The 27,936-nt window shown below is 38.7% G+C and overlaps 1 protein-coding gene across 1 annotated transcript in view; it reads left to right on the forward strand.

Annotated features, from left to right (window-relative positions):
* NUP210 (nucleoporin 210) overlaps window positions 1–27,936 on the forward strand; it is a 69,455-nt gene that overhangs the window by 39,745 nt on the left and 1,774 nt on the right. Inside the window, exons 19-39 of the mRNA XM_076345922.1 lie at window positions 2,169–2,273; window positions 2,407–2,508; window positions 5,411–5,539; window positions 6,248–6,375; window positions 7,301–7,436; window positions 7,763–7,825; window positions 8,457–8,636; window positions 10,016–10,096; window positions 11,058–11,189; window positions 11,397–11,555; window positions 12,446–12,537; window positions 14,035–14,209; window positions 18,032–18,207; window positions 19,552–19,769; window positions 20,307–20,443; window positions 21,230–21,353; window positions 22,285–22,431; window positions 24,308–24,558; window positions 25,130–25,349; window positions 25,942–26,037; window positions 26,188–26,271. Coding sequence (XP_076202037.1) covers window positions 2,169–2,273; window positions 2,407–2,508; window positions 5,411–5,539; window positions 6,248–6,375; window positions 7,301–7,436; window positions 7,763–7,825; window positions 8,457–8,636; window positions 10,016–10,096; window positions 11,058–11,189; window positions 11,397–11,555; window positions 12,446–12,537; window positions 14,035–14,209; window positions 18,032–18,207; window positions 19,552–19,769; window positions 20,307–20,443; window positions 21,230–21,353; window positions 22,285–22,431; window positions 24,308–24,558; window positions 25,130–25,349; window positions 25,942–26,037; window positions 26,188–26,271 — 2,935 coding nt within the window. The remainder of the gene's footprint in view (window positions 1–2,168; window positions 2,274–2,406; window positions 2,509–5,410; window positions 5,540–6,247; window positions 6,376–7,300; window positions 7,437–7,762; window positions 7,826–8,456; window positions 8,637–10,015; window positions 10,097–11,057; window positions 11,190–11,396; window positions 11,556–12,445; window positions 12,538–14,034; window positions 14,210–18,031; window positions 18,208–19,551; window positions 19,770–20,306; window positions 20,444–21,229; window positions 21,354–22,284; window positions 22,432–24,307; window positions 24,559–25,129; window positions 25,350–25,941; window positions 26,038–26,187; window positions 26,272–27,936) is intronic.

Genomic DNA, 27,936 nt, shown 5'->3' on the forward strand with positions numbered 1-27,936 from the left:
CAGATTCATACCACAATGTTTTTATGTTCATGGCTTTCCCTGCTTTCCACTGCACTACGTGCTGCTATCCATAGCAAATATATCCAATTCCCTTTTTTTTTTTAACCATCTGGGCAAGGGGATTGCAAAGAATTGTTTCAGTTGGTTTTGTTTCGATTTAGGCTTTTTAATGAATTGGTGAATCTCTGCTGCTTGTCCTTCACTAAAGCAACCATGTGCTTAGTACAGCTGTCACTGGGGAAAGCAAATGTATTATTTTCACTGCAAAACTGGGTAGAAAGGTTCTGCATGAGCAAAGCAAGAGCTGGCTCATCCTCATATGGACCATATGTAAAATCTGGGCTCTGACTGAGACTTTTTTTTTCCCCTCCATCAGTCTTACAGAAGGGAGAGACTACTCATTTCTACGGTGCCAGCCATAAGCCTAGGCTCTAATTTTACAAGTCATTAGCGACTCCCTGAAATGCTTTAGTTTGTAGATATTCAACATAGGGAAGACTAACAGCAAAAAAAGTAGTGATGATGAACAAAGAAGGCAGATGTAAACAGATGGCAATTTTCTGTTTGTGTTGCTTTTCTTTTTTTTTCTCAATATAAAGGCAGGTTTCAGCCTGTGGAACAACCTGACATGCATAGTAACTGACTCTTAAAATATCCTGCTTTGCTAAATTGAAATTCCGTTTAGTTTTGTTAAGCAAGATTTAAGTGGGGTTTGACTATATGCAGCTCTGAATAATGTGCTATGAATATAGAGTTGAGACAAAGAGTAAAATACGGAGCTAGAGGTTACAGTATTTTTAATTCAAAGCAGGTAACAGATGGGCACTAGTAATGTGAAATATCCTATAGCCCAGATTTCTGTCAGTATGTCCAAGGTTTGGCATCTGGATAGTAAATTTCTTTGGAAGGTGATCTGTATTGCCAGTTTGTTCTTGTCTTTTCAGCGAAGTTTCCAGTCTGCTGTTGTTGGGAAGCGTTTCCACTGAAAAATTTGACTATAATTTAGTCAAAATTACTAGATGAGAGACACAGTTACTTTGCCACCTAAGATATTTGGTTTTGTATCTTTTTTCTCTTATAAAAATTGAGTTGTAATAAGAACACTTGGTGTTCTGCAATCATTTTGTAATTTACTGTGCTCTGCTTTATTAAACCAATATTCAATATTCTTTCTTACATGTAGAGATAACTAGAAAAGTGAGTTCTCTAAACTTTGCCTCAAGTTCAGAGAAGTTTATTGTATTTCAGTGTGGGATACATACATGTAAAATGGCATTGGAGTTCTCTTAAGTTCTAGTCTCTGTGCTTAAGTTTGGGAGGAATCTTTTTGATAGTTGAAGAGTAGTTGTAGATACCACTTCTGCTACAGTTACATAGGCTCATGTGTTGTTTCTTTAAATTAGGTAATTTGTCTACTTTTTTCAAATACTTTAGAAATGGGCTGCTATATTCTGCTTTCAAACCTGTCCATACTTCTTACAGACAAAAACTCAAATAAAAATTTAATAGGTGGTATAATAAGATGTCTTGATCATTGTTCCATGTTTAAGTGGAGCATCCTATTATTTCATTAGGGAAAGATGACATCCTTTCTACATCAAGGAAATAATTCTACTAATTAGGTGAAATGGGTACATAATACTAACTTCCTCTAAAAAACATTTTCCCTGTCTAAGCTAATGTTATTATGAGTGAATGATTAAACTTGCATCTGGTCCAGTGTCTATGCACTTACATTTAAAGAAGAATTTCTTTTGGTGGCCTGCTAGGAAGAATCCTAAAAAGATGATCTTGAAGTAGAAGAAAACATTCTGTCTCTGCTTTATCATTTTACATGAACTTATAACGTGTCTCTGAGTTAATATCCTATCTGTGTATGTCAGCCTTGGCTAACTGATTCTGCTACATCTTTAAGGTGTAGGCCTTTGTTCTTTGTCTTGGTCAGAGATGCAGAATACAACGGCATGTCCTGTATATGACCTTACCTGTAGAAGAGAGCTAGCAGCTCAGCCAATTACTAGATCTTGTGGACATTCTATTAACCTAAACTTCTCCAGCTCTGGCTCTTTGTTCATCTGCTTTAAGCATCCTTCCCTGCATGTACAAGAGAGTTGCACTCTTTTCTGACTCTTAGTGTTTGTTGTAACAGCTAGAATTGTTTCTTTCAGTATGAACCTCTTCTACCAGTGTCTGCCACTATTGAACTGATACTAGTGGAAGATGTAAAAGTGAACCCTACTGATGTCTCCATTTACAATCACCCTGACATACAGGTAAGGAATTATTCTGCTGCTTTCTAACTGCAGGGAGGAAAACATAAAAAATTATATGATATGTGTAAGGATAAGTTTTAGCAATGTACTAGAAAGGTACAATCTAATTTTGGATGCTTTTCTGGTTTTGCAGGCAGAACTTTTCATCAAAGAAGGTTCTGGATATTTTTTCATTAATACCAGTGTTGCAAATGTTGTAAGAGTGGCTCATGAGGAAACTCAAGGTATTGCTTTGGTGAGTAAAGTATTTTGTTATTCTATGTCTTTTTGGCAATCTGAATATTATTCTGCAGTTTCATCACTACTGGTTGTTTTCCAGTACATGTGGATAGAGGGGCAATAACCGAATCTTGGATATGTCTGCCTGTTACAGTCAAGCTTCAGGCAGGGGATCTTTGCACTAGCAATTTCAGGTATAGTTTCAGGTATAGGAAATTGTTTCATAACAGTTGTGATGCATACATATAATCTGTACAAGATAAAAGCCAGTACCAAGTTGTTCTTCACCCATTACAATACTGCAGTAAAATGTTCCTGATTTCATAAACACAAAATGAAAAATAATGTGACAGAATTATTCAGAAGTGTTATAAAAAGAATTAATCAGTTTCTAGAATAATATTGGAATATTTGTTGTAGACCAGTACTTCTGAAACCTTCAAATTCTTCTTCCAGTGCTATTTCAGGGTATTTTGCTTATCGCAGTATTTCATCCTGATTTTGTGAATAAATAGCTATTAAATAGTTGATTTCTGATCTCCCTATTAAGTTTTTAACGCACTTTTCCACTAGAAGATGCGACTAAGCTACAGTTATGCTTCGCTTCATCCAGGCCCAGGATATGAGATGCATTCTACAGTGAACTACAATAAAACTATATATTTGCATTGTAGCTTTCATTAGACAAGAATTGGAAGTGACACAAGTTGTTTTAAAGTTTATAGTTTACAGATTTATCTTGTAATAAATAATGTTGATAAAGTTGTGAAATAATGATGATAAAGGTGGATTTTTTTTTTCCATTGTTGAGAATATGGGAAGTATTGGTGAAATAATTTGATTGTCTCTAACTGTTGAAAGTGTAAGGTGGGAATATTTCTCAAACAGAGTCAGCTAGGCACAGTGGTGGGGTAAAAAATAGAAAAGATGAGCTTATTTTTGTACATTGTACACTGTTTCAGCTCTTAATAGTTTTTCAGTCAGATCTCCCTCATGGGTTTAGCAGTGCTTTAACTGATGTACACAAGATAATTTCAGAATAGAGCAGTGAACTTAAATAGTGGAACAGTGCCAGCAAGAAAGGCTTTGTGAAGTACAAAAAGCGATTTATTTTAACTACCTGTCAGATTAAAGGAGAGAACTCCACTTTTTAACACATTTAAAAACCATTTAAAACAAAACAAACCCCCCACACTTTAAAAGTTTGCTAGTCCTGCATGCTATGCTTGAGTTAAATCCCAGTATTGCCTATGGATTTTTCTTTCTATGGAAGCCAGCAGAATGGTCTGTGTAGAAAATCAGCAAATTCTAGTCTGTGCCAGGATGATGCCATGGCAGGTATCAGTGGAGCCAAGTTGATACAGGATGGTTTGACAGTAAATTATTCTGAGAAACTAAATTCAAATTATCTAGAGCAGTGATTCTCAGACTTTTTACTGGGACTGCCAAGGATAAATTCTGTACCTCTTACCGTCTTTTTGACACGGCAGCTTTTCGGGACGTGAGTGGTAGCATGGGAGAAGAATGAATAGTGGTGAAATACACTGTATGCTAGGGAGCTACTGGACACCTAATAGGAGATGAGAACAGAAGAGGTAGCTGGGACAGAAAGAGTTTTTGTAAGCTGTAGTAGCCCTGCTTTCCCTTTTGGCCCTCTGCTCTGGTAGCTTCTTTGCTCTGGTCTCCCAGCCCAAACTGAGCTCCATTACATCTTCCTCCCCGTGGTTGTGCTGGCTACCTCCTCCTGGCCACGTCCCCTTCTCTGCTTTCCATGGCTGTATGTTAACAAGTGCCCCCAGTTGCCTGTATTACCCACCCACTTTGGGAACCGCTGCTGTTCTGAAAGCTGACATTTATTAAAACTTTATATTCCTTTCTATTTTGAGGCAAAAGTAAGAGTGGTGCCCTCAAAGAACAAAATATCAGCCCTTTCCACTGCTCTTACTGCTAACTCCTGTAGTGCTGCCAAGTAATGATATGAATTAGATTAAATTCCTTTGAACTGGGGGGCCTGGCTATCCATCGCCCCTTGTTTCAAAGAGTTCATCTTCATAAGCCAGATGAGTGCATAGAGTAGGACACCAAACGTCTGTGCTGTCTCTGGCCAAAGTGAAGGTACCTGTGAAGGTGAAGAGAATAGTTGGGGTCGTCCCTGAGGTGTGTGACAAGGTCAGGGAAATTGCAGGAGAACTGCAAAGATGATGTGAGCAAGGGGTGGATGAATGGCCTCGAGAAAGCGTATGGAGACAACTTTGGGATTGGTGCCTAGTTCTGAGGGCTTGTATTTGTGAGCAGAGGTCTCTTTTTCCTCATTGTTTGATTCTTGCTGTATTCTGAGAAGTGTAAGGTGTACGTTCTTTATATAAAAAATTAATAAAATAATAATAGTTGTATCAAAGAAATATATGATTTGGCAATCGTCCTCTTGGAAAGATCTACCACCAGATTTTGGCTATTCATTCAGATTAAAAGCAGTAACTGTAAAGTATGAATCTTGTAGGAAGGAATACCAATGCTTTATAAGCAGAGTCTCTGCCCTTGATTTTTTTTTTCCCCCCCTTAGCGTTTTGTTTTTCACTCCACTAAGAAAAGTTTCATTGCTCTGAATGATTTGTTGTGGGTTTCTTGTCATTCTGATGGCAGAAGGAGAACAACAGGATGCCAGACTGCTTCTAGATTAAGATATGTTAGTTCAATTGCTGCCCACAGGCCGTTTGCACTAGCTCAATAGTATGATATCTTTTACATACATTTTACAGCTTTGCTTTTACTTTGGTGGAAGAATTATCTGTGTCTAAGGCTTGGAGACTTCTGCATCCAACTACATCTGCCCTGAAAGTGATATAAATTTTATCCTATGAATGACAGACAAATGAAAATAAGAATTGCTATAATAGAATTTTCTTTTGGCATTGCAGGTGCATCCTCTGCTTCCAGGATCAGTGACAGTAATGATTCATGACTTGTGTTTGGCTTTCCCTGCACCAGCTAAAGCTGAAATTTATGTATCTGATATACAGGAACTGTATGTCCGAGTTGTTGACAAGGTTAGTGGCTTTGAAACCAGCATTACTAGCCGATCCAGATTGCCCTGATTCCTTGTGCTGATCACAAACATAAAGATGAGACATGTACAGGAAGATACGATGTAGTGGTTAGGGCCCTCTGCTGCAGTTGTATGACCGTAGAGAAATAGGTTGATCTCCCTGTGTTCCTGTTTCTCTCTCCCAAATTTATCCTTTTAGGTTGTAAGTATTTCAGAGTATCAAGTGTCTCTTGCTTCATGTTCTGTGTGGCAGCAATCTCAATTTTTGCATTTACACAGCAATGTTAATTCATACTATACATGAACACATTAATTTACATTTCCTGCTGTTTAAAGTGCATGCGAGCAATTCTTTTAGGAGTTTTGCCCCAAGGTCATTTTCCATATGTCATGTTTTAAAAATCACCAGGAAAAAAAAAGTCCAACTCGTTTTACTTGCCAGCTTGGGTGCGTCTTATGCAAAATAAGTGTTGATGTTTCTGGATGTTTTAATTATGCCCTTGCCAGCTGAAAGACCTGAATTCATTTATTTAATTTGACGCTTAACCATAGGTGGCAGGGATTATTCTTTAAAATCAGTGCTAATCTAACCTTAGGGCTTTATCTCTAATACCCTACTAAAAGTATAATACAAAATAAAATGAAAACATTTATGCTAATAAATAAGAATAGTTTAAATAAAAAATTACTGGACGTGACTGTGTTTCAGGTGGAGATTGGAAAAACAGTTAAAGCTTATGTCAGAGTTCTGGATGACTCTAAGAAACCTTTTCTGGCTAAATACTTCGCTGTCATGGATCTCAAACTAAGGGCAGCATCTCAGATTGTTTCACTTGTGTAAGTTAATGGATTTTTTTTTTTGTTGTTAATCTGTGAATATGTTTATGGGCAGAATAAGCAAAAAATGAGTAAAGATATTGGCTTGGAGGCATGGTAGTATACAATGACTGAGTTTTTCTTTATTTTAGTTTTATAAAGTTTTAATTACCTGTTAGATGTCTTCTAAAATAGTTATTTGTCAGGAAAATTGCCTAAGCTAACAGTCTAAATCTTGTTGACTGATGAATGAGACTGTATTCGTACGCTATAATATTTCAAGGAGCCTTATGCATCTTGGAAGCAGTGACTTGGTAATTAATGTCAGGTGAAGAACTCTGTGAAATATGTGATGTTATCAAACTCCTTCTGTCTGTTACTTAACCTGTTAGAAACAGGTAGGCTAAATCATCCGATTGCCTCGAAGCTCCTTATTTTCTAAGCTCTAAACACAATGATTAAAATCACAGAAAAAAAGTTTTTTGGACTGTTGATTTTTAGTGTTGAATAATCAGTAAAAATAATTCGGCTTCGTATGGGGAAGTGTGTGTGTGTGCGTATTTGCATACACCATCCAGTACTGCTTGGCTGTATCTATCCCACTCCATTAAATAGCATCAAGGTATGTAATCAAGGCTTGTGCCGCTATTGTCCGTACTGGTCAAATTGTTAGTGGGTTCCCTGGCAGAGTTTTGGTCTGTACCAGCTAACACTCTGGTTTCATTTTCATTTCAGGTATTTCATTTTAAGAGAAAATACAGGCTACAAAGAGCCATTTCATGATGTTAGATGTAGAAATGTGATGGTTACCTTAATTTTGCTTAAGACATAGTCACTTAGTCATCCTTATGATAAAACTGCTATGCACTAAACAAGTCCTTTGCATTTGTTATTCCTGTAACTTATTCAACGAACTTCTCTATTTTAATGTGTTTCTTTGCTACAGCCCACTCAGTGAAGCTCTTGATGACCATACCGCTGCTTTTCTAGTGCATGGGATGGCCATCGGTCAGACTAGTCTTACGGCAACTGTTGCTGACAAAAGAGGACAAAGAATCAACTCTGCTCCACAACAGATTGAAGTAAATAATTTCAGATAAAATATATGTGTAAACAAAATCTATGTTATGATAGCACAGGAACAGTATATTATAGTTAACTTATAGTATAGAAACTAATTTGCCAGAATGATCTGTTTATTTTTTCTGTCCAGAAGTTACCCAAACGCTAGTCTGTTTCAGATTTCATAGTGTTTTTTAACTGCAAGTGATGAGTTAAGTTTCTGCATGCTCAATTTACTGTAATTAAGCAAGTGAAGACCCAGTTTTACACTTTGATGTACTGTTTTGTGACATAATTTATCTGACTGAAATAGCGTGAACACAAGTATTCATACATCTATTTTTAGGTCTTTCCCCCATTTAGACTATTGCCAAGGAAAGTGACCCTAATTATTGGAGCCATGATTCAGGTAAGGCATCTTCTTACATATTTTCTTTTTTTTATCATTTCTATTTTCAGATAAATGTATATAACTTATTTTTCGGGAGTAGATATTCAACTTGGCAATTTAGCTGCATTCACACTGAATACTCCTTCTAACAAGAATAGTTTCATTCTTGAGCCACCTTCCATTTTACCATATTGCCGGATCAAAGGTTTTGTATTTATTTGTGTCAAGGGAGTGTCAGCTTTTCCAGTGTTAAATACCAGCACAGCACTAATAAATCTGTCACCTCCGTGAAATTAAGTATAGTGGGCAAGTTCAACAAACTGAAACACAGAGCAGAGCTGTACCAGGTGTGGTAAAGAGAAAGTGAGATAGATTTTTTTCTGAAACTTTCTGGGCTGGATGTAGCATCGGCCTGTCACGTTCTACAAAGCACGCAGTCCACTTTTGTGCTTAGCTCACGTATTTCCCAGTCTGACGTCATGCAGTGTGCAGGAGAAATATGCTCTGAGATGCCCTGGAAAGGTTCAGACAGCCTTTTCTTACTGAAGACGTTGTGATGCTGAGCAGGGAAGGGGTGTACCCTGTAACGTTAACCAGAACAAATATCTGATGGGTTAATTTTAGTTGTTCTGTGTGCTATTAATTATAGATCACTTCAGAAGGAGGCCCTCAACCTCAATCCAACATAATTTTCTCCATCAGCGATGAGAAGATTGCATCAGTGAACAGCGCTGGACTTGTCAGAGGAGTGGCGATTGGCAATGGAACAGTAACAGGGGTGGTGCAAGCTGTTGATGCAGAGACAGGGAAGCTTGTTGTGGTGTCTCAGGTAACATTTTATGGTACTGTTTGGAGCTGAAAGAGGCTCTCTAACTCACGGGTTTGGCTCAAAAGGGGCAAATAGTCTTTTTGCATTAGTCATGTTATCTTGTGCACTTTCCTGGTTTCCTTAAGGAGATGAAAAATCAGTGTTTTTTACTCTCTGGCCTGTGAACTTAGGCATTTGCTGACAGAGGTGATGCTTTCAACAGATGGCTAAATCTTGCGGTACCTTAAAACAAAGTTCTGCTGATAACCCAGGGAGACTTTATGCACAGTCAGTTTGATATCTTTAGAATTGATTAGATGGGCTTTTCTAGATTTACTAAAGAAGCCTTTCTAAAACAGCAGAAGGTTGTCCTTGCCTGCATTGCCTTACAGTTTAGCAGCGTCTTACGTCAGTAGAAGTCAGAAGGTAACTGTTGCCTAAGAAACCCATTGTCTCTTAAGCTACAGGCAGGCTGTATAGAAAGCTCTCATCCTGTGCTGTGGTCTGAATCCCATCTATGAAGTTCAAACAATGAATCCCTGATATTCCATCAGAATCTGTGTCCGTACAATTTCCTACTAGCTGAGCGTGAAGGGGCTGTTGAGCAGGCCTGTAAGGGAGCACCAGTCGCTGGGACTCGCATGAGACTCAGAACAACAGAACTGGGCCAAATCTTACGGCTCTTCATTTGAGGTCAAGGCAGGACAGCTGCTGCACACCACAAAGCTCTGCTGCTTGAAAGATGTCACCAGAGGCCAAGAGGAGACAAAGTAATTAAAAAAAAAAAAAAAAATAGATATAGATATGCTTTGTAATGTGGGGGCAGCAGTCTGCCCTGGTGCTGTGGCAGGAAGCAGAATGAACTTGAAAGCTAAATTTCCTGCCCAGTGAGGTCCAGGTCTGGCCTTTCCTCCCTGGTATACAGTAGGAATAAAATCTATCAGGAATGTCAGGATATGTGAAGAGGAGACATCAGAGTATCACATATATCATCCCTTTATTCTTGATTGTCCCGTTTGCTGCTTACCATTTTCATTTCCTTCTAATTCTCTCAATGTCTTCCTTTACCTTCTGGGATTATTCTTCCCTCTTCTCCTAGGGACCCCTATGATCTAGTCCCTTGCTGTTAGTCACCTATTCATGTTGACTGTAATTTTGAGCAGAGCTTTTTTTTTTAATTTAGGTGACATTTTTAAATGCCTATCAATTTACAAAGTTAATGCTTTGTATTTTTTTACAGCCCTACTGAATTATGTCCATCTGTATTATCTGTGATAAGTCACATGCAAATCACATGGCAGTAGTGATTAGATAATGGCAAAATAGTGGATAGATCCTCAAAGTGAAATCTAGTTCACATTTGACAAGTGCTTACAATGTCTTCCCTTCCTCCTTTTTAGGACAAAGTGGAAGCTGAAGTTGTACAGCTGACAGCTGTTAGAATTCGTGCACCAATTACACGAATGAAAACTGGTACACAGGTTAGTTGATTTGTGATTAGCTTTTATTGCCTTAAAATTTTGACCTGCCAGCTGTTACCATTCTGATTAGGTCATCTGATAATAGCACCCCAGCTCTCGGAGTGGTCACCTGCTCTGAGGGGTACCACTGCTGCTGCAGGAATGAATGTGCTGTCAGTGGAGAAGCTCCAGAGCTGAACATATTAAAACAGAAATCAGGACAAGTTTACCTTGTACACCAGGCTGATTTTTCAGAAATTCAGCCCTACTGAAGAAGCATCATTTAATGTGGAGAAGGGTTCTCTCATCTTCATTCTATTTGCAGTGGAGACTTTCTTCCTTTGTATATTAAAGATCTCCAGTATGTCTGCTATATCCAGAACAGCAGATTCAAATTATCTTTTAATAAGTCTATTTTTTAAGAGTCTATATTTCCCCTATTAGTTACTCATTCAAAAATGGCTAGTGATTGTAGCTTGCTGGTCCCAGGTGAATGAATTGCTTTGAAGATTAAAAATAAAAACTTGAAAAATCCCTGTTTTGTGTTTACATGTTATGTTGTCTTAATTTGGAGAGTTAGAAGGGGAAGGTTGATGTCCAGAGCAGAGTTAATCAGGGAGATCATCTAGACAAAGATGTAGAGAACTTAAGAGTGTATGACTTAACTAAGATGAAGTGATTTGATGCTACAAATTGGACAAATGTATTATTGAACTCTTTTTCATCTTTTCTGATGGAAAACTGGTACTTTTTTTTTGTAGAGCATGTAGCAAATGAGAATAAATCTAAATTTACTTTTTACAACTTGGTGGCTGAGTCTTCTGCGTGATACATCCTTGCAACATACACAGTAGCCAAACCGTTTTCTTCATAAGAAATACCATCTCTTGATCACTGAATTTTAAGTTTAATTGTATTTGCTCTGTGCAGGTTTGGTTATCAGCCTAGAATTACTTAAGAAAGTTGGTTTCTCTATTTCTAGATGCCAGTTTATGTAATGGGCATCACCAGTAGTCAGACTCCTTTCTCATTTGGCAATGCAATACCTGGGTTAACGTTCCACTGGTCTGTCACAAAGAGGGATACTCTGGATATCAAGACAAGACACAGTGAGGTAAATTGTGTGTGTGTCTGTATGTGGACTTGTGTGTATATGTATCTTGGGAAAAGGAAACAGCCACATAATGGGAGTTGAGAAAATATTGTTGCTTCCACTTACTCAAAATTAAAGAGCGCTTGTCAGCATTGGGTGTGGTGTTTCCTCTGTATCAATGTAAATTCTTTCCATGAGTAAAATTTTAATCACTTTCTCCTGTCCAAGGCTTCTTTTCAGCTTCCTGCAAAATATAACTTTGCAATGGATGTTTATGGCAGAGTAAAGGGAAGAACAGGCCTGAAAGTTGTTGTGAAGGTCCTTGATCCTGCAGCCAACCAGTTTTACAACATGGCAAGAGAATTGTCCGATGAAATCCAAATTCAGGTATGATGATGTTCCTCATAGTTAATGTTTTAATATCTGTTTCAGAGCTGAATTAAAGTCTGTATTTGAACTCAGGAATTTGAAATGTGAAGGAGTAGTTCCAGCTTTGGTTTATCTTTCAGCCCTTACTCTTGTTTGTGTAATGTTCTGCTGTTTGGAAGCCTCCAAGCTCCCCAAGTGTTGGTAAGGTTTACGCTGAACAGTCACACGCTGGTGTGATGCCTGAATGAAATTCAGGAGCTAGTTTTTGTTGTAGACCACCTGAAATTGAGGTAACTTGTGTCTTGTAGATAAGCAGTGTGAGAGCTGTAAAAGAACTTTGCTGCTATTGTTCCCCTCTGCACAATAATACTTCTTGTTTATAGTGGTTATCATACATGTCTATGCAAGCACGTTAATTTGGATCAGGAATTAGCTTCTGAAATGAATCTTCTGGTTGTTCCCACTTACCATGCTTTGAGGAGCAGTTTCAAAGTATGCAAACTGAATTCCTTTAGATGGAACAAAGCTGGAAAATGTGCTTGAGGAGTGCACCTCGTGGGCGTTCAGTTCATGGGCTCAGACTTAGGGTAGTCTAAAGTAACTTGGGTGAATGTGGGGTCTCCAACACCATTTCACTTGACAAATTTGCTTCTTTTTACGTACTGCTTCATAGTATAGCTATAGCCATAGAAATGAATGCTCTTCAGAATAATTTGTAGAAGATACTGCTTATCCCATTCTCAAATGTTCATGTTTAATTTTCATTTTTTTAACATATATATATTATACAAGGTAAAAAAAAAGTGTGTTATGGTTTTATTTGGGGTTTTTTGTTTTGAATGTGAAATAAATGGAAATAAATTACTTGCTGCACACAACAGTAGGCTAAAATGCCTTTTATTTTCCAGGTGTTTGAAAAACTTCATCTAGTCACTCCAGAAGTAGAAGCAGAGCAGATCTTAATGTCACCAAATTCCTTTATTAAACTTCAGACAAACAGGTTAGTGATCAGTTTTCATACTGTGATTTGTGTCAACAGTTTATCAAAACCGTAAAGCAATTCTGTTGAAAGTAAGCTGTTTCAGTCTTTTAAAAAGAATATCACAGTACATCCTTATAATACACAACTTACCTAGTGATTAATGTATTTTATCTGTTCTCTGGGGCTCTGTCAAATCTTGTATTAGTTAGATTGTAGCTAGAAAATTCATTCAATATTTGGAACTTTTAGATCCTTATTTTAAAAGATGCTGAGCCAGTTAAAGCAGTAGCCTGCTTCCACTAGAGGGTTTTTTTATGGGCAAGCAGAGCTTTATGGAATATACTTCTCTCTTTCTTACACAGAGGCTATGACTAGATTTTGAGATTAAAATGTCCTTTCCAAATGAGAAGTCCTTTTTACATAATCTGTTTTCAAAGACTGACATTTCAGACTCATTTCAGGCTTGAAATTTGGTTTTCCTAGCATAAGAATGTGCAGATACAAACAATAGGACGTACGCTGAGGGCGAGGCTTTAGATGCATTTACTTTTTAAGGGGAGGGACTGTTAGTTTCACTGGAGCTCCAGTGACCATGGTCATTCAGCATCTGCTTTTGAAACAGTTATATAGGAGCCCTGTCATTTGTAGTCACTTACTAATGTTGTTTTGCTGTCTCTTCTGAGCAGTTTTTCTGATTAATTAGTCATTAAGTTGCTAGATATCAGTTTGTACCTTTCTTTGTCCCATTATCTTAACTATCCAATGTTGGAGCCCCTATGTCTGAACTCTACCACCAAAAACAATTACACTATTGCCAAGGAAAGGGCAACTAAAATCCAGCTTTAATGCTTTTTTCCTAGGGTAGAGCATTTCTATCTCAATGGAGGAGCTTGGGAGGAAAAAAACATCATTTACAGATCTTTTAGAAGATGTGATAAGTGTTACTTAAAAGTAGCTAATGTCTCAGAATGCCCACTAATTACAGTTTATGTATTTGCTCACTTTATTAATATGCAAATACCACAGTGAGAGTTATTCCAAAAAATTAAGCTTGTCTACAAAACCATTTCCAGGAAAATGATGAGATCCACTTAATCAAGTCCCTGACTTTATCTCTAATACCAGCATTGGCCGTCGCAGACTAATTTCCCTCTGAATGTTGTTTACAGAAAATGACGGCAGAAGCTGCATGTTGCAGCCTTAGCCATTATTATTTGGAATCAACTTTACATCAGTGAATGATGACACTGCAGGGCAGTGGGTGGAAACTAGGTTTCAATACATGCCTAAACCCAGATAAGCCTTCTTCCAAGTGAGCTTCAATCAGAACTTAAACTTTTCTTTCTTAGACTAGAACACAGGCTTTTCAGCTTTTATTGCAGACGCGTTGAAAAAACACATACCAAATAGCAATCTTTTAGATTTGCATAATATATTGATGTAAATATGGTTTTACTCATTTAAGGGGGTCCCCCGTTTTTTTGTTTTTCTGTTTTGTTTGTTTGTTTTCTTAAGGGACCGAGTGGCTTCACTGAGTTACCGTGTCCTGGATGGACCAGACAAAGTTCCTGTTGTAAAAATCGATGAGAGAGGTTTCCTTAACTCTGGGTCTTTGATAGGGTCATCAACAATTGAAGTGATTTCACAAGAATCATTTGGGATCAACCAGACCATTGTAGCTGCTGTTAAGGTAGTATCATCTCTCTTTGCAGTTTTCTGTTAGTAGTATATCTTTAGTACTGCGATAGGGATGGTTAACTGCACATTTTGAACTTCACTTCTGAAAAATGTGAAGTATAGTTAGTGTAATAGTCAGTTCTGAGCTTTGAAGAAGAGTTTAGTATACTAAACTAGATGGATAAATATTAAATCCCAGCAAATTCTTAAATTTGGTACATTTTACAAAAAAGCCTTTGTGTGCATCTGCCTTAAACTTTAAAAAAAGAAGTTTGTCCTAAAAATCTCTTAGAAGGCTGATAATTACAGCAGTTCAAATACAAAAACATGTTAATGTCATAAACACGCATTTTGCAGTGCATGAAAAAGGTAAATATCATCTGGAGTAATGAATATAAATGCAGCATCTGTTGTGAGGTACCAGATTTTCAAGATATTAGAGATGTAACTGTACACTGCCCAAAAGTTTCATTTTCTCTGCTGTTTCCCAGCAGTTCAGCTTTTACATATAATGAGAATCTCTGCATGAGAAAGCCTATCTTATCAGATGCAATAATTTAGCTGCTGTTGCCTGTATTTGGTGAGCTGGCAAGGAGCGTGTCCAAGGCTGCCCTGTGTGCCTTAGCTCCATGTGGATGCTTCAGGGAAGGACAACTGTGTAGCAAAACTCAGCAGTTTGTTTCCAGGCTAATGAAACATCTTTCTTTCTCAAAACTTCATCTGTTGATTGAATGTTGTTATGTGAAGTCTAATGTACCTTACTGGTTGGGCACTTAGGACATAAGGAAACGTATGTCCTTCATTTCTGTTCAAAAGTCCTTGTGCCAAGAACTTCCTATATCCGGCAACATGAGCCTTGAGATACCCACTGCTCCACTTCCTCTTATCCCTTTTTACTCTGTCAGCATCTTTCCAGCATTTTCTGTCAGCATGTTCCAGCTAAAAGAGAAAGACACATAATTGAGTGCTGACTTTATTTGTAAGTTTTATTATTATAATCACTGTGGAGTGGCTTGATAGGTTTTTTTATTTGAATTTTGTTTTTTACCATAATGTTCAGTTTTGTCTGTAGGACAGCATGTAGGTCTGTCCTCCTGGGTGGAGAATGAAAAAAGAAATGGTGGCATAGTTTCACTAATGCCACTCCTGCTGCTAGGTGGTGGCAGTGAATTTCTGCAGCTCTGTTATAGATGACCTTGTTTCTTCCCTTCACTGCTGGATCTGGCGAGTGAAAGACATCTAATGAGTTTGGGGTTGGCTCAAATGACATTTAGTCAGCATATAGTGGTACTGAAGTTAAATCCTCCCTTCGTGCATTCTTTCCGTACGCAGCTAGGATATTGGAGAACTGTGGAGTCAGTGCACTATGATATTAAGCTTGTGAGCTCTTTGTAGTAGCAACCGTCTCAGTTCAGCAACTTGTACAACTGATTTGTTTTCCTGTACTTATTAGGACTATACTACTTTTATGGAAATAATATTTTTAACCTCACAGTAACCCCATGAGATAATATAGTGCTGCTGCCTTCATTTTATGGATGAAGAACTGAGAGTTTGAGCGGTTTTGCTGAAGGTCATGTAGAAAAACTTGTGACAGAGCAGGAGATGAGCTTGAACCTGTTGTCTCCTTCACGCCGTCCTTCCTTTCATAAGTTCTTGTTTTGTCTATTTACAACTGTACACAATTAAGAACCAAACTGCTGCAGCAGCATCACTTAACACTTAGACCTTCAACTTTGCTCAGAAAAAGACTAGCTTATATAAGCCAAGGAGGACAGTGGAAGTAAGGAGTGACAGTATGCTTAGCGTGGAAGCAAGCTAAGCAATTGCCTGTCCCAGCTGTACTCAACGGATTTTTTTTTTTTTTTTAATAAAAAATACTTCAAAAACTGAGATGCTTTAACAGTAAATAGCTGTTTTCATCAATATTAAATTTAGCAGTTGTCCCTTGTGGGACAGTTTCTGAGATTTTAAAGTAAAGCAAGCTTGAAAATCTGTCAGGGAAATGGCGTTTTTGTTAGCTTATAACCTCAGCTAGCTGGGCAGATGACTATATGCACTGATATTTTAACTGACTATATCAGCCTGTGGAGTAGACAGTTGTATATACTGATATTCTAGCCATTTTTTTTTTTTTTTTCAGACTCACCAAAGATGCTATTTGCTTGAGGCCAAACTTGTCCTTTTCTTTCTAAGTTTTGATGTGTACATTTTCAGATTGCAGAGTTTTACATTTTAGCTGAGCCTCTTAGGTCAGAAAAAAAGGGATTTTCCTACAAGATAAGCTTGAGGGCTTCTTTTAAAATAGTTTTCTCTATATATTTGAGGGTTTTTGCTTTCTCTATCCTTCCATTATTTATTTTCCAACAGCTGTAACAGAAAGAACAGATATAGTTCTTTTTGTTGGGTAATTTTGCTAGTTAACCTAGATAAGTTAATCGAGAATAATAAGTAATATGTTGTTTAAAAAACAAAACAAAAAAATGGTTGCAAAGTCTTTGTCTTCAGACAAACTTCCTTCATTGGAGTGTTACCGCAAAAATGCGGGAGTGTGCACATATGGATAATCTAGCAGACTTTTCTAAAGAATTTGCAGCAGAAGTCCCTAACTTCTGTCTTGGTTGAGGAGAGGCACTGAGGCAACAAAATGCAGCCTGCTGACCAGTTTGGATTTTTCAGATGCCAGTTCTGACTGCTTTTGTCTGCTGCACTTAACTTCTATCAGCCCATGCCTCAGAGGACGGCCAGGCTGCAGCATCATACAGGCAGCAGTAACAAGACGAGTGTGCCCAGCGACGGACGGGTCAGAAAAACCACCCCAGCACACAGCTCAGGAGGAAGGATCGTGGGTGTTGTTCCTTCCCACCTCTGGCAGCCCTGTTGTCAGACCACTGTGGGCCTGTTTGAGGGGCAGCAGTTCGTAGTCTCTATGATGTTATGTGACAAGGATCACTAGCGAACAGCTTTGCAGCTATTGCTCATGTTTCCTCCGCTGGGCAAACCTTCGTTCAAACAGAGCCAAGGCTGTTAGAAACTGCCTGTATTATCTTGTCTTTCTCACCTGGTGCAAGGGAACTGGGGAAACAGTGACCATTTCATCCCCTTACTCTCACATACATTGCAAGTTACTCCTGTTCTAGTAACTGGGGAATGAATTACACTTTATTTCAAGAATTACTGGGAGAGAAGTCTAGGGGCAACTTGTTCTCTTGCATATCCAGGGAGTCTTAACAGTTTTAATTTATAGGATAATAATGTAGTTTCTGAAGTATGTGATATGTGCTTCTACATCATTATTGCTTGCTTCAATTCCCAGTGCTATTAGAGAAAAATGCGAAGAAATATCTGATGGGAAGGTGTAAAGGAGACAGAAACCATTCTCAGGTGCTCAATGACCGGGCAAGAGGGAACGCACACAAATTGAAATACGTGAAATTGTCTGAACGTAGGACAGCACTTTTTTACTGCGGTGGCTGTTGAACACTGGCACGGATTGCCCAGAGACATTGTGGAGTCTCCATCCTAGGAGATGCTCAAGACCTGCATGCACACGATCCTGGGCAACTGGCTCTAGCCCAGCTTGAGCAGGGGGGGCTGAACTAGACAATCTCCAGAGGCCCCTTTTAACCTCAGCTATTCTGTGATTCTGTGAAATATATGAACTGATAATAAAAGCGTCATGTCTCAGTACTGTCATATGGCTAAACATATAGCAAGTGGTTCATAAAGGAAGCTTTCTATATTTGCATAATAAGAACCATTTTAGATTACTGTTTTTATAGAGGCACCAAAAAAAGCAATTTGATTTTGCTTTTCACTGCTGATGTTTTTACAGGTCTACCCCATCTCATACCTAAGAATCTCCATGAGTCCTATTCTGCACACGCAAAACAAAGAGGTGTTATTGGCTCTCCCCCTGGGTGTGACACTGACATTTACAGTCCATTTTCACGATAACTCTGGAGATACTTTTCATTCGCATAATTCTGTGCTCAACTTTGCAACAAACAGGTAGGTATCTACCATGGGTGTTAATTACAGAGAACAAAAAAGGCCAAATACACGTAGCCCAGCCACAGCAGGGAACAAAGATTGTTCCAAAGATATCAAGTGAAGATATAGCTTGAACTGGGATTAGCAAAGAAAGGATTTTGTCTCTGTGGTCTTCAGAGGTAGAAGAAAGGAGTTCTAGTTAGCAATCGATAATTCTCTAGCAAATGGAAAGTTGCCCAGATAAGCATGATCCCTAGCGGGGCCTGCTGGGGTACATTTCTGTTTTAAGTGACTCTGAATCATCAGATTGCATGCATCAGTGACCTATATAAACAATTGATCTTATTAGCATTTGCCTCATCTTGCCTCTTTTCTCCTAGTGCTTTGTTACACTGACTCACTTAAGTCTTATATAAGATGGTGAACGTTCTGGATTGGGGGCTGTCTCTTCAGATACGCTTGTACAGTCTTTGCACAGCAAAGCCAGGCCTCAAAAGGCCTTTTCGGTCTCTGCCTCAAAGAATAATAAATATTACAAAACAGCCTTCTTTGGTCTTTAGTAAACAATCACTAATTCCATTACTATAACATAGCTTGCTTTCTGCAGAGCACCTTGCAGTTATAATGCAGCAGTCATGATTAAAAGGAAAAAAAAAAAGGAGTTGAATGCAAGATTTTCTTTCTCCTACCTAAATGATCTGCAGAAATTTCTATAGCATACAGAGGTCCCTGAGATAACACTGCCCTAGCTTCCAAAATAGATGTGACAGAGCTGCTTCAGCATAGGGCTAATTATTAGCCCTAGAGAGAGAAGCACTGCTCATTAACCTCAGGTGCAGCACTGTGGTGACCCAGCTCTGCTGCTGTCAAGACCTTCACTGTCCCTGCATGGTGCTGCCAGGGTGGCAGTCTTTGTGCTCGGTGTATCAGTGCGTTTGGGAATGCTGAATTTTGGTAAATATCAGAACTCGGAATCGAATGTGATTTAGCTTTGTAAAGTTAGGCCTGGAAAGCTGCATATCGGTGTTTAAATTTCTTTGCTTCTAAACTCCCTGAGAAAAGGGAAAAGAGACAGATTATCTCATTCTAAACTTCTACAATTATTAAAATTAGGAAGTAGTTCTCATACATGATTATGATCTCAGTATTTCCTCAGCATAACGATGTGAGAATGAAATTTGCCTCAGTAAAACCTGAATCATTTTTGTATTTTCCTTATTTTGTCAGACTTCATTAGAAGATAACCATCGCTGAAAACAAGAAGTCAACCATCTAAAAAGAGTTCAATACCTACTATTTACTGTAGAGATAATGACATTAGCAAACTTGCCTTAACATAAAAGCCTTTCTTTTTATCTGTAGAGATGACTTTGTACAGATTGGGAAAGGAGCCACGAACAACACATTTGTAATCCGGACTGTAAATGTAGGTTTGACCTTGCTTAAAGTCTGGGATGCAGAACACAGTGGAATTGCAGACTACGTCCCACTTCCTGTGCAACATGCCATTTTTCCTGAACTCATAGATGTGGTGGTAGGTGATGTCCTCTGTTTGAGTACTTCACTGACAAACCAAGAAGGTAAGAGGCACTTCCGTCGCTGTGTTTTTGCAGCTATATAATTTGACATCAGTGTGACTCTTTCTCATTCTCAGGAAAACTAAATGCATAATTTATGATGTTTGTTCAGAATCAAATGTCACTGTTCTTGGTAATGATAAAAATAGGTTTGATCAACTCCTCTAATTTTAATTGTACCATGCAATATGTCGCTTGTAGTGAATTCATGAGTATCAGACTTTAAACATTTCCATTCCGTTAGCTTGAAAGGCTTGTTTTTTATGGGAATCGTGCAGAGTCAGGACTGTCTAACTTCACTCGCTGTATTTGATTCTTAGTATTAACGGGCTTTTGTCAGAGTAACTGCAGGTCAGTTCGGTGCTGGGCTGCCAGCTTTCCACCACATGAGACCCTAGAATCTAGTTTCTGTGAATTGGGAAGTGTGTGTACCCATGCTGCCCGTGCAGTGGGTACATACATACGGACACCAATGTGACAATAAAATGCCTCAGTTAGCATAAATTTGTTGAACAGTGTCCAAATGGTGTGTCTTCTCAGGCCTGCCGGGCATATGGAGCTCCTCATTAAGTAGTGTTCTTCAAGTCGACTCCAAGACTGGCGTCGCAGTGGCAAGGGATTCTGGTGTTGTCACTGTCTATTATGAGATTCCTGGATTACTTAAAACATACAGAGAGGTGAGGCACTGTTAAATCCTACCAGAACTGCTGAAGTTTGTTTGCTTCAGGTGCTTTTTCACCAAAAATGTATTCTATGATTTTTTTGTTGTAAATATTTAGAAACATTATTTTTAGAGGAAAAAGTATTAGAAATGCAAATGGTTGGGAAAGTATTTGGTACGTGTCCAAGCACATCATGCTTTTTTTAATCATCTATGTTAAGGAGGATAATTTAGCATAATATTTTCTATTTTTAGCCTATACTGGTTTTATATTGTACATTTTGACTCCTTTGCTTGGCTAAGTTGTTTCCAGATGCTAAACAATTTTTGAGTATGGCTGCTTTTATGAATGAAGTTTCACTGCAGGATGAGATGCCAGAAAGAACTTTCTAAAGTGTTGTACCATATTACTACGCATCATTGATCAGAACTACTCAGTTAAATTATTTTGTTTATCTTTAGTGCAATCATACTGTTGACACAATTCACTGTATCAGCTAACATAAGCACTAGATACTCTTTTTAAATTAAATTTAGACATAGAGCTTTATGCCTATTAACTTATGGGGGGTTGAGTAGAAAGAAAAAAATGTTTTTACTAGCTTAAATTGCCTTGAAAGGCAGTTTCTAAAAGTAGAGAAATGTAGGATTTCATATAAAGAGAAACACGACCTCTTGGAGTCTTCTCTTCTGTTATACATACAAGGATGTGTGTGTTTCACAATCAATCCAGTCTGGTTTTGCCTTAATTTTTATTTGTTAAAACAGTTTTTGGTAACAATGTACTTCATCCTTTTTTCAGATATTGGTTAATATACCCCAGAGGACTACAGCAATGCATGTAAGTGGAGTGAAAACAAGCTTACAAGGAGTTGCAGCCTCAAAAGTGATAGTTTCAATTGGGGAAAGAAATAAAAATTTGAAAGGTATGATGAAAAAAAATCTTTATGCTAATTGTTTATTGCATGTTTGTATATTCATGATAGGTGGTTTTGGTTTGTGTTTTGGGGTTTTTTTTGTTTGCTTTTAAGGGTCTGTGAAGCTGGTGTAGCAAGATCTTTATGAACCTCTAGTGCCTTTCCGGAATCCCAGGAGCTCTAGAAGAAACTTAGGGCCATGTTACAGAATTTGGAGGGTGTTCTGGGGCACTATTAAGATTTCACAGCTAATAAAATCAGTAGATAATAGAAGTGTCATTTTTGATTCTATCAAAAAACAGTTAATAGGCAATCAGCTGATTGTTTGCTTATATGTTTAATTCCAATTGCCTTCTTGAAGTTACTATTTCTTTCTTACTAAGCATGTTTAAAGTAACCATCCTTAAATCTTTTACAGAAATTATCAGCAATTAGAATCAATACAAAGATTAAACATCATACTGTGTCTTCTATTTAATAAGCTGTATTTTGTTTGATTATGGTTCCTTTTAGGTTTTAGCTTAACACTTAGCACTTGTTCAAATAGCATTTTATTAGCCTACCAAAAAACCCATCTTGCCAGATACTAAAATATAAATCGAGACTCCCAGGATCATATAAGCTATTCAACAGACACATCTGAGCTGAAAATTCTCTCTAGTTCATTCTTTCCTGTAAATAAGCTATTCCTGTCAAAAAAAACTTCACAACATATAAAATTTTCATTTGCTGTCTCTTTGGGATTAGACCTGAGATAGGGTAACTGTCTATGACTTCCAGCTATTAAGATCATCATAACCTTGTGAAACTATTTCAGAAGGTGGCAGAATAACCTGCTATTTCAAGCCATGGTTTTGCTTTTAGTTAATTAAAAATTAATTAGTTAGAATTTTCTTTTCTAATTAATTAGAGATTCATTAGGTTTTTTTCTTCCCCTTAGGGGAGTGCTTGCCTGCTCAGATTGAAGCCATTGCTGAATTACAACCACAGTCCATTATCAATTGCCATCTAGATTTTAACAATGATGCGTTTGACTTCCCAGCACGTGATATTTTCATAGCAGAACCTGGATTTGATGCAGTTTCAGGTAAGACGAGACAAGACGCCACACTCCAGGCAGACACTTTGAATTCTGCCGTGGTTTAGTCCAAATGCCCTTTGACCCAGCAGATTTCCTTCTGAAGCCTCTGAGCTTTGCTGTGTAGGATCTCAGGCTTCAGTGAGTTGTTAACGTGTACTCTCCTTGTTTAACTCTAGGGTTTTCTGCATGTGACAAAGACATTTACTTCTTTTCAGAGAAAGCCAGAAATCAGTGGCAGCCCATTTCATGTTTTTCAGAGTTGTACTAATAGGTTAGGAAGAAACTCAGAAGCATTATTTTACTGGGGGGTGGGGAACAAACTTTGATATGTTTTTTTTCACCACAAATTTAGGTCCTAATACTGCAAATTACTATTCATATATTTGTAGGTCTGTAGACAGTCCAATGGTACCTTGAGACAGAAGTGATGGTATTGCAGAATGTAGACATAATACACTGAGGTCACACTATAGAGCTAGTAGCTGCCATCTTTTACTCCAGCTGAACTGTTCAAAAAAATAGATTGCCTTGTGTATAACTTAATTTAGAGAAGAATATCAGGCCCTGTATTTGTTAAACTATGGAAGCAAAACACTTCCTTCTTCAGCTGCCACAAATGAGGTATCTCTGCAGCTGTAAACATCCAGTGGCTCTTTTAGGTGTTTACTTGCCATACATCAGTGCCTTTACTGTATACCTAAATGCAGTGGAAGTTAAGACTAGGGCTAAGAGAAGCAATCATGAGTTTTAATGTCTGGGTACTAAGGATCTTTAGATTTCACCAAATTATGCTCTGCAGAGTCAAATATTTTTTGTTTGATGTTGGCCTTTTAAAAGCCCTGCCACTGTAGTTACTGCAGTATAACTAACCTCAGTGATTAAAATGAGGGAAATAGCGTAAATGTGAAAACCTGGTGAAAGTAATACATTTTGTATTCTTTGTATTCTGCAATTTAAACGTTTCTGGAATTTATCATGCTTTCGAACTTTCCTGTAATTGCTGTAATTTCTTATGAAAGGTAGAATTCATATGTGTCCCCAAAACAACATGAACTGGGACTTAAAAGGTGGGGAAATTACTAGATACTGTGGAAATGGAAATAAAATTGTTAAAGTCTACATGTGTTAGTGTTTCATGACTATAGCATGATTTTAAGAACCAAAACACCATGGACTGTATGAAAATAATGTTAATTATCTGTTAGATTAGTCCCTGTACCCATTGTGTAAAACACTATTATACCTTGCATAATACTGGCTGCCTCTGTTACTTCATTAGGGAAAGAAAATAAGGGGAAAACACGTACCTAGCAAGTTCTGCTTGTATCTTCCACACTGCAGGAATTTTTTACTATCTTTATCGCTAATAATAGACAAATAGGTCCCATAAGAGACTAGAAACATGGTGAATATCTGACCTGTAAAGAAGCTTTTATAAATAATAAACCATGTCTCCACAGAATTGGTGATGGTAATGGACTAAACTTTTAACATTAGGTGAAGAGAATATGGAATAGGATGCTAAATCTTGTTTTCAGTAAAGCCTTTCTATCAATATTAGCATAAATGTTATATTCAAAGTGGAATTGAGTCTCACTGGCATATTAAAATAAAATGTGACTGGAAACTGCCATTTTAGTGGTTTTATCATGATGTTTAGTTTGGGACAAGAAATATCTCCTGTTGTTTTAGTACTGGGATTGTGATGCTTGGACCAGCAGACACACTGTCCCATTCACCTACACACTCCTAATCTTGCTGTTTGTTGAATTTTACCACCTTTTTTAGCTCTTCTCTAAAGATGTCACAGAAATCTCCCTTTGCATGGAGAAACAACCATAAAGATGAGCAATTAACAGTCAAACTGCTTTTATTTCTATAGGACATTACACCTGTTCCATCACAATGCACAGGCTTACTGACAAGCAGCTGAAGCATCTTAGCATGAGTAAAACTGCACTCAGAGTTACAGCTTCAATCCAAGGCAGCCACTTCTCTGGGGAGCAGATCAGCACTGAGGTGCCATTCAATCCTGGCTTTTATGCTGACCAGACGGAAATACTTTTAAGTAACCATTACACAAGCTCTGATGTGAAAATATTTGGTGCCACTGAAATTCTTGATACCCTGGAGGTGAGTCTATTGCTGGAAAGTATCACAACACAGTTGAAAGCATTTTGAACTGTTGCATGCAACTTTCTAACCAAAGGCAGCCTGTGCCACCTTTACCACGTCAAGATTGCTCCTGAGATGATTTGGAAATACTCACCTTGGAATGTATTCCTCCTCAGTTTTCACTTTTTGGGGTAGTAGAAATGTGTCAGGCTTACCTGTGCGCTAGCTGAGATGTGTTAACCAGCTCACAGGTGGGGAAGCAGAAAATCTGCCTCATCCCTGGCAGCAGGGCTAGGTTCTTGCCCACTTACTTGATTCACATAGCCCAGTAAGGGATGCTTTGATTTCTGCCTGTGTGGAGTTAGCCCAGACCCACAGAAACAGCAGTTCATAGGGCAACCTTAACAGTAAACAGCGGTGAAGTGCTGCAGGTGTCACTGTAAAGTTACAACCAAGTCTGACTCCTGCTGAGGGGCAAGTTGCTCTATGTTTCTGTGGAATAACGTATTTCTGACATCTGGCCTGGAAGATGGGTATGTGCTGTGCTTTCTCAAACAGTCTATTTCAGGTTGGTTTTTTTTGTCGGCAGGTAAAATGTGGGTCACCAGCAGTAAAGGCGTTTGAGAAGGAGAAATCCTATGGGCTGCCTAGTTACATAGTCTACACCATTAGTCTGTCTGATCCAAGAGTTTCAAGCCAGGGATTCTTAACAACCACTCTAACTGTCTCTAGTCCTATGACTGACCAGTCTATCACTATCCCAGTGACAGTGATTTACTCGACTGACAGAACCAGTGCACCAGTGAGACGTAAGTTTATCTCTAGACTTCATATGCCAGAATAAACCTCTAACTTCCATTAATGTTCATGAGGTTATAAAATTTGGTGTGTTTAAAATAAAAATCTGAGCTGGCAGCTAATGTTATCATTGACATGTAAGCTGCTCACTGTGACCAGAAGACTTGAATACAATTGCTTATTATGACTGAAGCTGAACATACTTTCCTTTTGGGTCAGCCCAAAATACTCTTTTGAAGTTGGCATAAATATCCCTGTGCTAAAGTGTCTCAAAGTAATTTTTTTTGCTCTGCTTTTATTTGCTCTCAAGCATGCCTTTTTATTTTGAAAACAGAGTAGCATTTGGGGGACTGTGAAAGTAAAGAACATGTTTAAGACAGTGTATATCAATGTCTTAAGCTGTTATTGGCAAATTTTGAAGACTGCATTGGAAATAGTCACTAGAATTGAAGTCGTATTATCTAAGTTGATTACACTTACTTGCTATAAATAAAAAGCTTCTTTTGGCTATTGCAGTTTGAGTTAAGAACTATTAACTCTTAAAGCAGATTGGAGAAGATGCTCTTTTAACTCAATGTTGTCTCCTCTTAATCGATTCTACAGATGGAGCCAGTCTATTCCAGCACTTTCTTGATTCTTATCAAGTAATGTTCTTCACGCTTTTTGCACTATTAGCAGGGACAGCTGTTATGATTATAGGTAAGAGAATGAAAGATTGCAGAAGTATTTTTTTCCATAACTTCTTAAAATGCATTAGCTGTAAGATATAAAGGAATAATTTCCATGTGGAATGATTCTGTTGTTTGGGGTTTTTGTTTCTGTTTTTTGTTTTGTTTGTTTGTCTTGCAGCCTATCATGCAGTTTTCTCACCAAAAGAACAGCACAGTCATCCAGCGTTTACCCCAAGGACAACTCCTCAACACAGCCATAACAGTAAGCAGCTGTTACCCAGTTATAAATTAATTAATTGATTAGTCTAGCTAGAATCATAGAACAGCAGGTTGGAAGGGACCTCAAGGATCATGTGGTCCAACCTTTCTTGGCAAAAGCAGTCTAGAGAACATGGCCCAGCACCCTGTCCAGCTGAATCTTAAAAGTGTCCGATGTTGGGGAATCCACCACTTCCCTGGGGAGATTATTCCAATGGCTGATTGTTTTCATTGTGAAAAACTTTCCTCTTGTGCCCAATCGGAATCTCCCCAGGAGTAACTTGTACCCATTACCCCTCATCTTTTCTACATGACTCCTTGTAAAAAGGGAGTCTCCATCTTCTTCTTCTTTGTAGCCATCCTTTAAATACTGGAGCATGGTGATAAGGTCTCCCCTCTAAGCCTTCTTTTCTCAAGGCTGAACAAACCCAGTTCTCTCAGCCTTTCCTCATATGACAGGCTTCCTAGTCCTTGGATCATCTTTGGCCCTTCTCTGGACCCATCTCTTTTGTATAGCAGGGACCAAAACTGAACACAGTATTCCAGGTGTGGCCTGACAAGCGCTGAGTGGAGTGGGATAATGACTTCTTTATCTCTGCTGGTGATGCCCTTGTTGATGCAACCCAGCGTCCTGTCGGCTTTCTTTGCCGCAGCAGCACACTGTTCACTCATATTGAGCTTGTTGTCCACCAGGACCCCCAGGTACCTTTCCACAGAGCTGCTCCCCAGCCGGGTAGATCCCAGCCTGTGCTGTGCTCCTGGATTATGTTTTCCCAGGTGCAAGACCTTACATTTGTCTTGGTTGAACTTCGTAAGGTTCTTGTTAGCCCACTCTTCCAGCCTATCCAGGTCTTCCTGCAGGGTGGCTCTCCCTTCCGAAGTATCCACTTCCTCACTCAGTTTGGTATCATCAGCAAACTTCATCAGGGTACACTTGATCCCATCATCCAGATCACTTATGAAGATATTAAACAGCGTTGGGCCCAATATCGATCCCTGGGGGACCCCACTTGTGACAGGTTGCCAGTTTGAAAAGGAGCTATTTACCACCACCCTGTGGGTGCGGCCTGTCAGCCAGTTCCCCACCCACTGCACAGACCACTTGTCTAGACTGTAAGCCATCAGTTTCTCTAGGAGGAGACTATGGGAAACTGTATCAAAAGCCTTGGAGAAATCCAGGTAGACAATGTCCACCACTCGCCCCACATCAACCGAGCAGGTTACTTTGTTGTAGAAAGCGATCGCATTTGTCAAGCGCGACTTGCCCTTGGTGAATCCGTGCTGGCTTTTCCCAATCACGTGCTTCATTTGATTTGTGATAGCCCCCAGGAGGATTCGTTCCATAATTTTCCCAGGGACTGAAGTAAGACTGATGGTCCTATAATTTTCTGGATCCTTCTTTAAGACCTTCTTGTAGATGGGGGTGACATTAGCCTTCTTCCAGTCTTCTGGGACATCCCCTGATCTCCACGACTTCTCAAAGATTATGGAGAGTGGTCTCGCGATGACGGTCAGCCAGCTCTCTTAACACCCTCGGGTGGATATTCTTAGGGCCCATCGATTTGTAGGGGTCAAGCTCCTGTAATAGTTCACATACCAACTCTTCCTTCACTGTCAGTGGGTCTGTGTTTGCATCAACCTGGATTTTTGTTCCCAAGGCCTGGGGCCC

This window comes from Aptenodytes patagonicus, chromosome 8 (assembly GCF_965638725.1).
Source record: "Aptenodytes patagonicus chromosome 8, bAptPat1.pri.cur, whole genome shotgun sequence".
Classification (NCBI taxonomy): domain Eukaryota; kingdom Metazoa; phylum Chordata; class Aves; order Sphenisciformes; family Spheniscidae; genus Aptenodytes; species Aptenodytes patagonicus.